The sequence below is a fragment of the Convolutriloba macropyga genome, chromosome 10 (assembly GCF_964194025.1).
Source record: "Convolutriloba macropyga chromosome 10, txConMacr16.3, whole genome shotgun sequence".
NCBI classification, from domain to species: Eukaryota; Metazoa; Xenacoelomorpha; order Acoela; family Convolutidae; genus Convolutriloba; species Convolutriloba macropyga.
Genome location: NC_134477.1, coordinates 12,718,634 through 12,735,912, shown reverse-complemented (window position 1 = coordinate 12,735,912; position 17,279 = coordinate 12,718,634). Strand labels below are relative to the sequence as shown.

The 17,279-nt window shown below is 33.7% G+C and overlaps 1 protein-coding gene across 1 annotated transcript; it reads right to left on the bottom strand.

The window, feature by feature from the left end:
• Positions 1-4,821: 4,821 nt before the first annotated feature.
• LOC142348294 (uncharacterized) lies at positions 4,822-10,524 on the bottom strand. Its single transcript, XM_075399591.1, has 3 exons — positions 9,362-10,524; positions 8,921-9,105; positions 4,822-5,852 (listed from the first exon to the last, which is right to left on the bottom strand). Exons 1-3 carry the CDS (start codon positions 9,966-9,968, stop codon positions 5,556-5,558), a joined length of 1,089 nt encoding a protein of 362 aa, XP_075255706.1. The 5' UTR covers positions 9,969-10,524; the 3' UTR covers positions 4,822-5,555.
• Positions 10,525-17,279: the final 6,755 nt, after the last annotated feature.

The following is a 17,279-nucleotide window of genomic DNA, read 5'->3' as shown; positions in this document are numbered from 1 at the left end:
ACTAATCCGCTTGAATTGCTGGTTCCTAATTAGAGGATGAATTAACGAATGACAAATTGTCACTAATAATGCCATTTTTAAATTACTCTTTTAAATAGTATTGGTAAGAGTTTAAGCTGGATATTATGAGCTTTTAAAATAAAAGAAAAATTAAATCCCCTCTTTTTTCTCAGACAAGGTGTCATAAACTATTCAAAACACTGATAACTTTTATCATGTGATATCGTGTCTCAGAGTACTTCCATGCGGAATTAACAGATATCAGTACTGAATATTAAATTCAGTTCTGATAAATTGTATAACAAGTGTGTATATCAAGTTTCCTGATTCGCAATTTGACTTTTTTCACCGCCAAAACGTTTGTTGTTTTATTTTTTTAAGAAATAAACATTGGAATTTTTAAACGGTTTTAAAATTTTGTTTGGTCTTTAAGAGCTGAAGCTTTTCACTGTACTATTTCGGCCAAAAATTCTTGGGAGTAAAAAGCAGATTTTGTGATTTCGAGTCATCTGTTGTTGGAAGCATTTTTTAATGATAAGTTCCTCAGATAATGATATATTCAACTAATGTTCGGGCTTTTGCAGACGTTATATTTCTACTTCAGTTTTCTTGCGCTTATCTCAGCTTCAATAACGTTAATAGCAAGATGTTTCTCCGAATTATTTCTCCGTTAATACAAAGTTACTAGATGTCTTCCTAAAAGTAGTCCTGGTTAGATTAAGAAAATATTTTTAAAATTTTTATGTACTTTTGAATTTAACATGAATTAAACGAGAAGTTACCAATTGTTTGTCGTAAGTTTAGTTATAAGATATTTGCTATAAGATCATTTGTTGTAATTGTTTTTTATTCAGCGCTTTCTAGTTTCTGAAAAACTATTCCTTTTGAAAGGGCTGCATTCTATGTCTTTTCAGGATATGAAATGATAGTAGCAGCTAGCCTCAAACCAGGTTTTTATAATGCTATGGGAATAAGATCGCATTTGACAGTTAGTTGAAGTCAGACGAACGCGAAAACGGAAACAGTACCAGAAAACTAATGATACTGCTAAACTTTTTTTTTCTGTAAACCTCTTGAAATATGACAAACTGCACAAATCAACATCAGTAATGCTACTTATTGAACATACATTTTCGGCGAACAATAACTCTTGAATGCGGAAACTAATATTTTCAAATAAATTCAATGGAAGGACAGAAGTAGCTGTGCAGAAGCACAGATGCGGGAGCTTATATACTAGTCTTTTGTGTTACGAGATTTTATATATAATCATACTTCAATTGTGATTATTTGTGTTTTTAGAACTTTTGATGAAAATACAGATATTGAGACTGATTGAAGTTAGCCTTTCCCGAAATGGAGTAAATAGTTTTAAATCGGTCAAACTTTTTCTTTTTCAGCCATTATTGGCCACAAAAACTTGGCCACAAATAAAAAAAAGTTGTATAAAAAGCCTTTAATACCTTCACTGGTCTATGAGCCATGAAAAATAATTATCAACATTATAAACTTTTTTGAAGAACTTCACAGATGGAGATAATTTATAACCGATTTCAAACGCACGTGTGTTTAAGCTGTTCTCTTGATTTCAACAAGCAAAACCAAAATAAGGATGAATTTTGTTATACACTGAGCCTTTAGCACCATAAATTGATCCCCAACACCTTTTGTTTAAATTTTTGCCGTTATCATAGAAATGGTGGAATCTGATAGTCTCGTGGAAACAGCTTTCGTGGACCTCAAACCGTTGGATTGTAACCAAAACAACCATTGTTGTTTTTATCTTGTGGGATAAAAAAAATCAATCACAGTGCTGTCGGTAGCCTTTACTAAATGCGGGAAAAAACGTTCTAAAAATACGAATTCAATTTTAATCAGATAAAACAGTTATGAAAACTAGAAGAATAATGAAGATGATATTATTACAGAGCCTAGTCGGGGGTAGAGCAATGCAGTTTTTTCCGGATGGACTCAGCAACTGAGCAGTTTTATAATTGATGACACCGTATCCTGCTTTCAAGTGCCTCGAAAACCAAAACAACCCATTTCTACCACGACAAAGAGGATAAACTGTTCCAGATAATTGTTATTGAACATTTTTGTGAAAAAAAGCTAAAATTACATATGACCATTGTGGACCCAAGTTCAATTAGATGTCATGCACCAAATCAATATGGGCCTACTCTCAATTTACGCCTCTACTTTCTAATGCGAAAAAGATCAAAACGGCAACAAACACCAAAATGTGCAAACCGCGAGTTCAACAAAAACTCACCGAGAAAGATGTCAATTTAAGTGAACTCCCAGATCTCAAAATCAACAGTGGTAAGCGTATTTCAATTCTAAGATTCATTCCTGTAATATTTCGGGTGAGAGGCTTGGAAAATTTATCATCCGCTTTCGATGTTTTTGCAGTTAGTAAATATGTCTAATGAGCTTCTAATTGTGTGGTAGGAAGCACAAGCAGCAGCAAGAGAAACATTTGTTGAGCAGAATTGAGCAATAGAAATGAAATTATTATGTTGCACTATAGTACGAGGCGGCCTCATTGAAACAGAGAAGGAAAACTAACAAAAAGTGGATAGACGCTTTATGAAGCCGCACGAAATCTCATTGTTTGCAAAGGGCAGATTTGCATGGCAGCGAAAGTTTTCTTGGGACGTCGTTGCACCTGACAAGGCTGATACGTTGAATGAATTTAAGGAAAGAAAACCTGACCGCTAATTTGATTCAGATTCTATTACTTATTTGTATCCATTTGACGAGACATCACTATTTTCCCAGTTTGAGTCGTTCTCCAAATTTATTGCGCTGGGCCATCGAAAAGGCGTCCTGAGCTGCTGCTGCAAGCGGTAAACTGCGCTGCCACCGATCAGTTAAAAAACGAGCGTCACTAGTTTAACGAAACCTTTAGCTTAGCCAGCAGGGGTCAACTTCCCGAATTCATTGCTCCTTTGCTCTGTATTGCAACGTTAACTGCCTTGAAAAAATGAAAGATGACGTCCGTCCCAACGGTGATGAGGAGGCCATTCGACGTCTTATTGCTAAATGCATAGCTCCTGGAGTAAACTCAGAAGCTGCCGAACTATTTAACACAAAACATTTGGGAGTAACAGTTGGGCTGGTGCTGAGGCCATACTACATGCAACAAAAGTTTCCTTTGATAATTTCAAAAACTTGGAGAATTCCTGAATATTGCAGATTGATTTAAAGATTTTCCATTCGATAATAAGATACCAGTTTATGGAATCAGCTGCTTATTTCAATGTTTGCTGCTTAAGGCATCGGGAGTACAACAAGGGGATCCTTTGAAGTCGCTTTTGTTTTGACTAGCATTGTGGCTGATCATTATAGTAACCGAAACAATAATACAAAGTCTCGTGCAGCGTAATTTGTACTTTGATGGCGGCATCTTTGCTGGTACCGATCAACAAATTTGCACTGCATTTAATTTATTGACTAGTTTGGGTGAAGGCTGGCGTTTACAACTCAGAACAAAAAAAGGTGAGCTCTGGTCATCTGTTGAATTGAATGATATAGATTGCAGGGTAATGAGAAATATCAAAGCATGACTTGAAATCTGTGGCGCTGTCGTCGACATCCTCAGTTGCATTTGTCTTCTTGATACATAATCTCATTATTCAGAATTCAAATATCACGTGGTTTGCGTCGAAAGAGGACGCAATTGGCTATATGTCATTTTTACTGAATCGATTTTGGTTTCAAATTTTGTATTTCGTCTTTAGTTTTAGTTTGTTTTTTGTAGACGAACGTCATATTCTGACACATTCTGGATAAATATAGATCTCACAGTTATCATATAAAGTTATGAACGGCCATAAACCTATTTAAAGGTTTCAATTGATATATAATGCCTTTCATTATTTGAAATAGTTTGTTTTAAAAAAATCGTATTTTTTTTTAAACTTTGTTCTTTTTTGTCTACTTATTGCCGAGTTTCAAGAAGGACTGATCCAATCTTCTTTTCCTGTGCAATATATAATAATATGTTTTCTTTAGTTTTTTAACGCTATTTGGACTCTGTTATTAAGTTTTTTTTAGTTGAAAGCCAAGTTTTTATTTATACATCAATTACCTTTTGAGCATTAATTGAATTTTTAAAAGTTCTCTGTCTCTTCCTCATCTGGTACACATTTAGGCCAGAAATATGAATGAGCGGTGTCGGAACAGTATGTGCTAATGCACATTAGCGAGCCTCCTTGTGAAACTTTCCGTTTAATTTTTTTTTCAAAAAAGTTAGACTTCCCTGCATCCTGTTGAATCAATTGTTTTTAACTCAGATTTCACGCATAATAGGTCTTAGACAACTATGTGGATCTAGTTGGATAAAAAGATTTTTTTTAATCTTAAATTTATCTTACATTCCTACAGCGATCTCTCCTATTATTGCAAGTTTAACAATAATTTTGGAGGATATGTTTTCTGCCTTAATATTGCAAGTGGGCGTCTGGACTTTGGAATTCGACTGTTGAGAGTTCGTAATTTTTGGTCATACTTAAATTGACCCAAGAGACCGAAGAGAGCTACACGACAAAATTAGGCAGAAATTTTTCCGATTGCAAGACTATATTTATCAGAAACTATAAAATTTTTATATCATTTTAGCATTTTATTACATAGCACCATAATCCAAAACCTTTCAGTCAAATCAATTGAAGTTTTCACTAAAATTTCCACAGGATTGAATTCCAGGATAAAAGTGACCCCCAACATCTCAAAATAAAGTAATCTAAGGCCTAATAAAAATTGTAATCTTCAGTGAATCTGCAAATTTTATCTTTTTAATAATTGTAATGTCACTTTTGTCTCTGATATACGAGGATAGAGAGGGGTATGAAGAAGGGGGGGTATAAAAACGATCACTTGATTAATCGACTACTGATTACAAATCTATCTCTATACACAGTAAATCTATACAACAAATCAAGCTATACAATGAAAAGGTCTGTTTATAATTGTCGTCCTGTAAACTGTTGAATTTGCTGTTTTACTTGCAATTTTTTTCAAGCCTGTCAAATTTTCATATCTTTTTTTATGATATCTTTTTTTTCATGATAACTTTTTTCCAGAAAATATCGTTTGTTTGCAAGAGTGCAGCTCATTGCTGGTATGGTACGATTAACGTATCTATATGCAATTCTTAAGATAAATTAATTCAGAGGCTTCAAAAACTTCCTCACTTAATTGATCGTCAAAATTGGAATACTAGACTGAAAAAAAATTGGCACCTATATTGTGAAGGCATCTAGCTGCTTACTGAATATCAAGATTTTTCATCTTACTTTAACCGCTTTGATTTTGGTATAACTGATAAAACTACCAGAGTCGAAATTGGATCAAGATTAGCATCAGTCTTGTAATAGTATTACAAGATTACATCCGGCCTCGGCCTGGGTATTTTATTAAACGGCCAGGGTTCTGTCAGCAAAAAAAGGAGTGAGAAAAATTGGCGTTGATGATAACTGGCAGTTTACAGGCTACTAAAACGATCACAGATCACGATGGATGATTTTGTTTTATTATCCCTTCTGTTTCTAGTAAGAGTAAGACAGATTTTTTGAGCTCTCCGGAGAAGAACGGGTAGATAAAGGCAGCGCAGGTGATGATGATGATGATGATGACGATGATGACAGGTGAAGTGCAAGAGGGCGGGGGCACGAAACGGTTTGGGTTATTTGTTGCTGTTGTTCTTGCTGCTGTTGTTGTTGCTGCTGTTGTTGTTGTTGTTGTTTTCTCTTTCTGGAATGGATCACTTCTTTCCTCATAGTTGCGGGTCTATTCACGCCGTGGAGTTTGAAATACAGTCCGCAAGCGTTGCAAACTTGTTTGCCCTACAAAAAAAAATAAAATTATTGATACTATATTTCAATTTTTTAAAGGCCGTTAAATATATTACTTGGTTAATCAAATGGTTCTGGTTCACCTTCATATAATCAATCAACGGCGTTTTGGAAATCTTTTTCACTAAAATCTTTTCAGTTATTTTCACTTTCTGCATCACTACTGTCCAAGTTTTAAGCAATTTCTTCTACTCCTTTTCTTATTGGGTGAGTAAAACTAAAATAATTAATGAGTAAACGCTCCATTTCATTGGGTTACACTAAAAAATCAATCATTGGGGCTGCAAGAAGGTTTTTGTAATATGTTCAATTTTTTGAAAAAAACTTCCTAACAATTAGGGAGGATAATTTTTGAAATCTCTTGATCAAGTAGCCCACTCTAGTTGAGACGCAAAAATGGAAGCATCTCCGTTGAATTGGTTGTAAAATACTATATATCAATAGTTTTTTTCACTGACCATTAGCTGGTATGGTGTCAGGACAAATTACACAATGCCAAAATACCCAATATTTTATTCTAACGTTGAAACTATCAAAACAATTATTTAGCATAATATTTTTGTTAGTGCATTCGGCCATGCCTTGCGGAACATGGCCATGCCTCAGCGGCCCGTGGCACTTGATAAAAAATAATCACAACCGAACATGGGATTAAGCTATCAACTTAATTGCGAGAAAACATTCCTGTAATTTCAAGTGCTAATTTGTATCCGGATTATCGAAAAAAAAAGATCAAAGGAAACAAATTGGGTATAATGGTATTGGGTATTTTGGAACATTGGGTAATTTGGCATTGAGTACTTTGTCATGTAACCAGCTGGTATAGCTAGTGCAATTGAGCCTTATTGCCTTTACTTTACCCGAGGCAAAATTTGCTACAAAATCGGAAACCAAACAAAGAAACCGAAACCGGAAAAAAACAATGCCAAAATTAAAAGTCAGAATTAGACGTCGTGAAAGAGCAGAAAAACTAACAATAAGTTTATTAAGAATTTAATTTTGAAACCTTTTCTGGCTAACACACTTTATTTGGGACAAAGTCTCTTAATTAATGCTCAAGGAGTGTACCATATGGGTGTCATTGAGGATTTCATCAACAAATATTATGTCAATTTGGCCAGCTTCAGAATTATAGTGGTCCTGATCTGAAACTTAGATCTAGTGCACTCGAGAAAAATCTAGTCCACTCTTGTTTGTATTGTAATGCAACGTACAAATTTGTATGGAAACAAATGTCAGCCTCATCAAACATCATTTTTTCCTTAAAAGGTGCTTTATTGGTTGGGTTCTTGTAAAAGTTGCATACCAGCAAAACCTTTTTTTGAACCTAACAGTAAAGTGGAATGAGTAGCATTGTCTTCTCACCCAAAATGTTCAGCGATAGATTGAGCTGGTTGTTTATTTTCCGTAGCTAATTTAATTCAAGCTTTTTTCAAGGATATATCTAATGTTGCTGTTTTGTTGGTGATATAATTAACAGAACTAACTAAGTTAGACGACAATTGAATAATCGAAATGACAAGGTAGAAACCGCTGACGTGATATCTTGAAACTGGGTTCAAAAAAATACTAGAACCATAGAGTTAATTAACTCTCTCCGTTTGAAATCCAAGCATTTAAAAATTTCCGCGCTAAAATTCCTTTGTCAACTATTTTGTCTTTGGAAAATGTCCAATGATGAGATTACTTTTGTTTGTTTTTGACCTTTTCAACACTGTAGAAAGTCAACTACTTTGTACTCTTTTTTTTGGAGAATGGCGGTAGAGCCAATCGGGCGCTGAGAAAAATGCCATAAAATCATATTTTAAGCCGAACTTTTCCCGTGCACTGATTGGTTGGTATTGAACTCAGCGCTTTAAAATAACTTTTTTCTAGTGAAATTATTCTTACAAAATATCGTAACGAAAGTCTGTACGTGGTCGATACCTCCCCCTCCCCGTCAGGGGGTAGGTTGCGGCCACGGAGACGCCGAGTGGAGCGCAACCCAACCGCACATCGTAGATAATAAAGCGCCGACAACTAATTAATGGGCCATTTCTTATGTTTGCTGTACTTTAGTTTAAACCGATCATATTAATTTGCCAATCAAATTAGAGCATTCGGCTCTGATTGTTTTTTTTTATTTGGTACTGAGCCCGTTTGGCTGTAATTCCTAGCACCCCTTTTTATTTAAGCAACCTTGGTTAATGAGATAAACTTCATCCGTTCAAAATATGAAATCAAATTAAATCACTTCCATTATGATTTGAAAGTGCGAGACACGTAACCTGGTTTTCTATGTCAACAATTATGTTGCGCTTGAGTACTAATGGCACTCATAATTTGGTACTCTGAAAAGGTTATCAAGTCTTTCTAATCATTGGGTGACACGGCATGGAAAGATTTTCTGCTTATTTGTTCAGCTCTGTTTACATTTTAACACTTTGGTTATCACAATCTTAGCTATAAGATAATTAATAACAATTTTTAAAATACTTTTACCTCGAAATATCTACTATTACATCGACATGTCTAGGATATCAAATATTTGGGTTATAATGTAATCAGAGGTTCTTGTTCTCGCAAAACGTCAATGAACATAATTTTTATGGGGCTTCAAGTAAAGGCCGTTTTATTGACTGTAGTTGCTAAAAAATTAACGGCTCTTTCATGTTTAACAACACTGTCAACAATTTTCCGAAAGCTTTCGTTAATTAACATGTTTCATCTTGTAAGTGTTATAAAGTCTTATAGGATTGAAATTGAGCAATTGGATATAAAATATTGAATGTATCAATAAAAATATCAAAGTTTGCAAATATTTTGAGCCATCTGGCTCGTTTGTGATTTTATCAGAAGAATATTTAAATATTCTCTTACTATTTAAGAGGTCATAAGAGCATTTTGACAAGAGTAAGATTGACAAGCGCTTTATAAGATTTGTTCAGTGAAATAGTACATGACTTTTTGAGATCTCACAAAATAATTAAGTGATTCTGTCAAATTTTGACCAATAAAAGTTCTAGAATTACTGAGGATAAAACTTTTTCTTCAATTAATTTTGTTTTAAAAAATCTAACCGAGATGTCTCGTCTCCACAGTGTAGTTTTCTCAGTATTGCAGTTCACACACACGTAATTGGGTGAGCTCGAGAGGAAGTGAGTGACGTCCCCGGCAGTGGTTCGAGTCACAGCTTCACCCGCTAGGCTCACACCGGGAAGCGAGTACCTTCTTGGTGCCACATCATAAAACTTCTCACCGAGATCTAAAAAAAATTTCTTAAAAAACATGACATCAAAATTTTAACGGAGACCTAAACTTCTACGATCCCAACAAATTTATATATAAAGTTAAAAGTCATTTTGGCATTTTGGCTTAACAGGGATTGAAATAAAAAAGTAATCTAGCACAAACAAAATCAAATTTCTTTAGAATTTTTTCTGCTCAAAATTTGCACAACTTTTTGGTAAATAATTATGGGCTAACGATAACACTCTACTAAATTTCTCAAAGTGCTATACCTCTCGTATGAGTCGCGACAAGTGGACTCGAAACAACGGGTGAACGGCCCAAATTTGGTTCCAATTTGGGCTCTTTGCGGGGAATCGGAATCGCAGGTGCGAACCCCATCGAGAACTCCCCAGAACGACTGTAGCCCAAATCTTCGTAATCTTCCGGTTCCGAAAATGATTGCCGATGTTGTTTGTCCTCAGTTTTCGGCAGATAAGTTTCAGTTTTCAGAGATTTTGGGTTTGGCTGGGTTTCGGGCACCTCCAGCATTTTACCAGGTGTTTGCTGGCTCGTGTTTGAAAGAGCTTTTGCCAGATTATACAATTGCAGACCGTTGTTTAGATGTGCGTTTGAAAGCCATGAAAAAAGAAGTCCTTTTTGAAACTCCTGCAAAACGATTGCTGGGAGGTCGTTCACAGACGCGTTAATCTGGCTCAAATCGGGAACCGATCCAGCGCTTGAGGAAGCCAGAATTTCGGACATCGCTGAAGTTAAATTTGAGAAATCGATCGAGTTTGAAGTCGAACTTATTTCGTTATTTTGCTGTTCCAGTAAATGTTCGTTGTTCGGTTTTGACAAAAAACTAGTTTTAAAGGTTTGGTTGTTTGAGTTAGACATTTTTGCAGTTTGTTAAGAAATATGATAACGACTTATTATTACTCTTTACGATAAGTTAATAAATTTTGAAGAATTTATTGAAACTGATAGAAGTGCAATTACTTCGTTCGAGTTATTCTCTATCAAAGTTCAGATTAAATGAAATCTTAAAACTTCACTTTACAGCCTGAAAGATTTACAAAATGATTGCACAATGAACAACAATAAGTTATAACAAAATAACTTATAATAAGTTATCTGACGATAAGTTATATCTTTGTTTATTATTATTGCAACCAGGTGGCGTTGTTTGTTTATTTGGATGTCGTAATAACTAGCGGATATCTTTGTTTACCTGTTTAAAACAAACAAGGGTTAACTTGTTATGGTATACTAAACAGAACCCGCAACTAAACTTTATGTTTATACCGTGTTTAACTAAATTTGCCCTGCTTGCTATAAAAGGTGTTGTTTATATCAGTTTGAACTAACTAGCCAAGTTATTACCAACATTTGATTAAATAAATTACCTTTATAACCAGTGATTACTGATACACCTTTGTTGTGGTGCAATTTGATGTATTATTAAATTACCTTACAACATTGTTGATCAGAGTGTGATCATAATAATTATAACTACCACTAACCAATAATAATTAATCTTGTGATATCTTGTTTATTATTTAGTTAGTTTTAACTCTCGGGTTCATAAACCGATAAACAAGGGTATTAAAATGTCAAAGGTCACCAATATTTTACATTGTTCACAACAAAATGTTTACAATCGAAGTTTAGATGTTCATTTTGTTTCCTGCATTTGAAGATTAAAGATTAGAGGAAAATGTTAATAAACAGTTTTTGAAGTCATTTCGAGGTCCTAAAATGCAAAAATGAACAATCAAAGCTCATTTTGCACTTAATAGCAACCTATATGGTTCTCCAGGCAACTTCAAAGTATTGATATCTATTTCAAACTTCATCTTTTAAGTTCGATCTGTAGTTGAAAATTGGAACGCAAGCAAAATTTTTTATGAAAATTTGACATGTATCTTATAGGACGTGAGAAAACTATTCAAAAAAAGTGTGGTCAGTGTTGTCTGAGGCAATGGAAAACTCCTTAATTGTTTCATACAGATGAAGTTCCTGGGGGTTTAAAATTTTAGATAAGAAATTAAGATATGATTTTCCGACCAGTTAATTTGTTTAAGTTCAGTTAAATTCGCAGTGCCCTACACCAAGACTCCATATTGCAGAACTGTTGAACATGTATTTTGTACCAAAGTACAAAAATTGCTCGACAGAAACTTTTTTAAACTGTAGAAACAATTTTGTACTCGTTTTAATTTCTTTGTTATTTCCTCTATATCTTCTTCCAAAAAAAATTCTGATTCTGAAAAACACCCTAATCTTCCATTGTTTCTGCATCTATAATGAAAAAGTTTGGAACTCCAAACAACCTACGCATAAGGTTGTTTAGACTTGTTGTACATTTGTCCTGGTTAATGTTGAGTTGCTTTTCCTCCATCCAAACATAAACTTTTGGAGATACTGTTCTATGTTCTGGTGTCCTTCCTTTAGGAACATTAAATTAAGGTATCATCGGCAAAAAGGTTTGTGTTTTCTTCCCTCACACAAGCGGAATATCATTAATATAAATCAGAAAAAATAATTGGTCCCAGTACTAACCGTTGAGGAATAACGCGTTTATTGGCTCTAGTTTGCGAAAAAAGAAATTATGTAAACAAACTGTTTTATTTCACTTAAGTACGATATCAAGAGGCAAAGAATTGGATTCCTAATTCAAAACATTTCCAGTGTTCTTAGTAAAATCCCAAATTCGGTAATATCAAAACTTCTGTGAGGTCAAGAGTTACGTAAAATTATGATTCTTTATCGTTTCTTTTATATCGCACAATTTCTACCATTTGAGCAATTGCCCCGATAGTACTTCGTTTGTTTCTGAATCCGTACTTATTAGTGCTTCGAACCACTACAGTTAGAACATAGTTTTTAAAGAAAAAAGGACATAACGGGATAGGTATCGACAAAAGAGATATCGGTCTGTAGTTGTTTGAGTACAGTTCACAACTTTCCTAATTTCCAACATATCAATTGGTTGTTTTTTATTCTGACATTTAATTCTGGCCTACTTTTCCATCAACATCATTCGGGGTGGTGTCTGACAGTAAAATAGAATGCAGATTTTTTTCACATTTTGAAAGAGTTGTGTCTGTGTTGCTGCTCTGCCCTCTTGCGATCAAGCCGAAGAGAGCTGTCATTTAACACCAACAAACGTTTCTAAATCAGATAATTGAGATGATCCATAAGTTTTTAGATATTGATTTACCTGTACCACGAACTGGTTTAGACCGACTGAAGTCTTTTTTCTAAGCACTGCATTTTCTTATACTTCACAAATTATCTAGATAATCATCAAACTATTTAGAGCAAATTGACACCAGTTTTTTTTGCCTAAACATCAATTGGCAGAATCATTGTCAGGACTGTATTTACTGTTGAAAAAGCCACAATATTATATCAAAACAAAAATGTTTAAAGGTTTGAAATAAAAGAAAGATCGTTGATAACAGAGTACGATTAATTACTATGTAACTTTGTTACATCGAGAAAATTTGAAAAAAAATATTTTGTAGAAATATCGTTATAGCGTTTATTGTTGAGTTTAGAAAAAGCCTCTAAACTCTAAGGCATGAGAATCAGATTCTTTTAACAAAATTGAAAGATGATGCTGTGATTGTTGATGTCTTAGATTTTTAGCAATTCAAACCATCTAGGATTATTGGACTTCTATAAGTGTCTAAATAGTGTACCTCAAGGATCTTCTCTAGGTCATCTTTTGTTCCTATAATACAATAATGGTCTCCCTTCTAGCTGGAGCAACTCGAAAAGTTGTTTCTTTGCAGATGATACAACAAAGTATTTCAAATGGCGAGTTTCTTCTGATCTCTGCAATTTTCTAAGAGATTTGGAGATTTTCAAACATTGTTTTGATGAAAATGGGGGGCAAGTAGGAATTTGTTAATTTTGGAAAGTAACATGACAAAAAAGGTTCGGTATTTGGACTTCCTCTACAATGGCAGAATAGTGTAAAGCATCTTGACGTAATAAGTGAAAAACTAATTTTGAATAATTGCAATAATGATTTGATTTCGTTAAATGATTGAACCATTTTGGCAGATAGTTCATCATAGTCGTTCATTTTCAACAAATAAACAAATTTAAATTTTTAACCGACTAAGGTTGAACCAACAACACAATATTGTTGCGCTCAGTTAGATTTAACACGTCTTCTCTGACAAAAGAGATACTCGTACGTTACATTGGACAAAAGCTGAGAACAAAACAGATGTATTTCATTTACAACTGGAAACAAAACACGTCATTCAATCACCAAAACCCTAGTAGTTTTGCTGATTGAATGGTAACCCTAGTGGTAACCCTAGTTATAACCGGAATCAATTTTTGCAAGATTCTTGCAAGATGATTAAAAAAATGCAAGATTCTTGCCCAAAACATAAAAATGGCCGTTCATAGCTCTGGTTAGTAATTTAAACAACCGACTGTGACGTTAAGACAGATTTCATACCTCATAGATGTCCTAGTGGAATTCGAAATCTTGCAAAAGTCTTAAAAATCTTGAAAGAAAAAATCTCTAGAATAAAAACTAGTGAAAATGATGTTAAAACGTTTTATAGGACGTCAGCCAAACAAGACAAATCATGCTGGAAATAGCTCCAAAGTCAGGTTATAACATGGCTGTGGGTAATTTATCCAGCACCATATTAAAATATTGATGCTTAACATTGACAATGTTAGCTCGTCTGCCATCATCATCCAGCCAGGTAACTAAAAAAAGATTTCAAAATCTGGCAAGATTCGTGCAACAAGAATCCAAAATCTTACCAGATTCTTGCCAGAAGAATTCACGTCTTGCAAGAATAATGCAAGATAAATGGAAGAACAATGTATTATCTTGCAAGATTTCTTGCAAGATTTCTTGCCAGATTCTTGCGAGATTTTGAATTCTTCGATAACAAGGGAACTAAATTATTAATTTAACCTCCTATTGATCAGACTTGACATTACGTTAATCATCTCAGAACTCCCATTTATCACAAAATGACTACATCAAAAGAGAGAGCTGCGTAAATGATTTTATTGTGGAAAAAAGTAGAACGTTCATAGAAAAAACAGTGCAAAAAAGGTGAAAAATGTTATATTAAAGTTTTTGGTTTTTTACCGGTTCGCATAACAAAGCACAATCAAAATGTTTTTTTTTGTTCCGACCCATTTTATTGGGTTGGAACTAAATACTCAAACGAGTTTTCTTAACATTCAATTTTGGCCGACAGTAGAGGGCTGTAAGTGACATCTTAGAGCGTTGTGAGTGACACCATTAGAAAGCCCGTCCAGCATAGAATATAGAAATAAAAAGAATTATTAATTTTGTTTTTTCCATTTAAGAACGTTGGAAGTTTAAACTTTTGTGATCATTAGATTGATTTTGGTTGTTTTTGTTCACATTTTCCGTATTTTTGCGCATTTTTCCGCCAATTTGTTAAAAATAATTTTAAATTGGTGTTATTGGTTATATCTCTAAAAACAAAATAGTGTTGTTGATTGTTTGATCCAATTTTTGGAAAAAAATTATTGCTAAATTTTCCAAAATCCTGCCTTTTTTTATAAAAACGGCAAGTTAGTTTTGTTTCATCGAAGTTCCTTAAAATCCAAAAAAATCGCATTGTAATGACTCAATTTTTTTGAAAAATAATTGCAAAGTTAGCTTTTTTGCGTTAATTGAAGAACAAAACAATTTCTATCAAAATGTACTTATGAGAAGTCCAGTTGGCTTCCTCTGGAGTTCAACGAAACCTATCTTTTGGTTAGTCAAAAACTTATGAACGTTTTGACTTTTTAAAATAAACAGTGGATTTTTAAGCCTTAAAAACTTTTGTCTATTTATGTTTAAATTTTAGCTTGAGGTCAACAAAGACAGGTTGTATAGTTTTTCTTATGGGTTGATATTTAAAATTTAGTACTGCTTTACGTTTTCGGTAATGGTTTTTCTGCTTTGATGCCATCAGTTTTTATTAAACGAGATTTCTTATCTTGTCATATTATTGACAGGTCACATATCCCATCAATGGCATTTAGACAAAAGGGAGAATTGAACCCATCAGTCTTTTAGTGAACAGATTATAGTTTTAACTGCTTCAAAATCATCAAGAAGAATTCAATGAAATTTTCTGTTTTTGTCTACATTTGTCGGTGGTTTTTGTAGTCGTAAGAGAAACTCAGGATAAAAGCAGATCTTTGGATCTTTGCGGCTTTGTATGAATGAACAAAAGACCCTGTATACTAATTTGAGTTGACAAGTAATGTTTTTCTTGATTCCGAAGTCAAATGATCTGGAAAATTATGTACAGATTTTTTTCTAATTTGCATTTTACTGTTTTTTTCGTCTACTGGTTACCTAGTCTCAGTACTTACAGGTCGCATACCAATTATTGGGACTGAGGAAAAGCTCAATTTATCCTTGCCGCCGTTTTTTGTGCATTGCTCATTGTTTGAAAGAATTCAAAAACGTTTTTTTCAGAAAAATTTTATTCTTTTTTTGAAATTTGTCAATTTTTTGTTTTTTTTTTGTCCACGTGTGACATATTCTGAATAGTGACAGATCTCAATGGTTTTAGAAACAAAAGAAACTATCAAAATAATTCATTTGAAAACTAATGTTTTTATGTCTCTGAATTTTATTTCTTTTGAAAAATGAAAATGTACCCTTTTTAATGCTTGTGATTTTGTATTGTTTTTCAGAGGTCGCATATCTCATTATTGTTGTTCAAAAATCGCGCACTTAGTTACAACCTAATTTTTACGGAATATAATATGGTTTAAACGGCTCTGACGCCGTTTCCAGGCGAAATTTAGTGAAATTTTTGGTTTCTCGTCTGAATTTGTCGTTTGTTTTTGACGCACATGTAGTCTGGATAATAACAGGTCTCAATTTCGCACATAGACCTATGGAAGTTTTTTCTAATCTCCTATGTAAAGAAAATGAAAAAAGACAGCCGCTACAATCATCTTGTGAGGCTAGTAAGCTCATGATTTTGCGTCAGGCAAAACCATCTTTTGTTTCAGAAAATCTTAATGTCTCTCAAACGTTAATTGAAGCAATCAGTCTAGTAGTGGGAGGCGCTTTTGCAAAACTACTGCTTGACTGTTTTTGATTTTTTCAGTTACGTGATCTCAATTGCTCTTGCTTTCACGAATTTAAGCAGCCAAGCTCTATTGACAGCAGTTTACTACATAAAGGAATTTGGTTTCAGTTTTAATTAGGTATATGTTAAAATATAAATCTTAGTCACTTCAGTGACTTAGTCGCCTGAAATGAAAGCGCCTTCACCGGAGTGCCAGGATTGAGTCACGAGGAGACCAAGATTTATGCTCTAAATTTTCCCAAACTGTTGGTGTTGAAGACAGGGAAAATTGATTATATTTAGTGTTTTTAGAGTTTCGCCTTTTTTAACGGCTTCGATACAGGTTTTTTGGATAAGATTAATTTGATTTTTGACTTTTGTCTTCATTTGTCTTACTTTTTGTAGTCGTATGATAAATTTTGGATAATTGCAGGTCTTAGCAACTTCCTGTAGAACAACATAGAAACCTATTTTACTGACTTCAGTTGACAGTTGAATGCTTTCTTTACTTGGATGTATTTTAAAGTTGGATTTTGCTGATGCATTTCAATATGAATTTGAAAATTGGACTTTGCTGTTGTTTTTGTCTACCGAATTTGTTCAATATGTATTTGAAAATTGGACTTTGCTGTTGTTTTTGTCTACTTTGCTGTTGTGTTTGTCTAAAGAATTGAACATGTATGGGGTTTTTAGTAACTAATTGTTTTAATTGCTTTGATTGCACTTTTCAGAAAAAAATAATTTAATTTTATATTTTTGCTCTATTTATTGATCTTTTTGTCGACATATGAAACATTCTGACTAAAAGCAGATCTCAATGGCTTCCTTTGCATAAACTAAGGAAACAATTGACTGATATCCATTGCTAGATGAAGCCTTTTTGTGTTTGAAAAGATTGCTTTTGAAAAAAAAAACAAAACTTTATTTAACTAATCCCTTTTTTCGTTTTTCCTTCATTTTGTAATACTTTCTACCTAGTCGCCTTTCTCAGAGGTCACAAATATCTTTATTGGTGTTCAAAGAAGATGCAGTTGATTATATCTTACTTTACGGAATAGGTTATGGTTTTAATGGCTTCGACGCCGTTTTCGTAGAAACTTAATAAAATTTT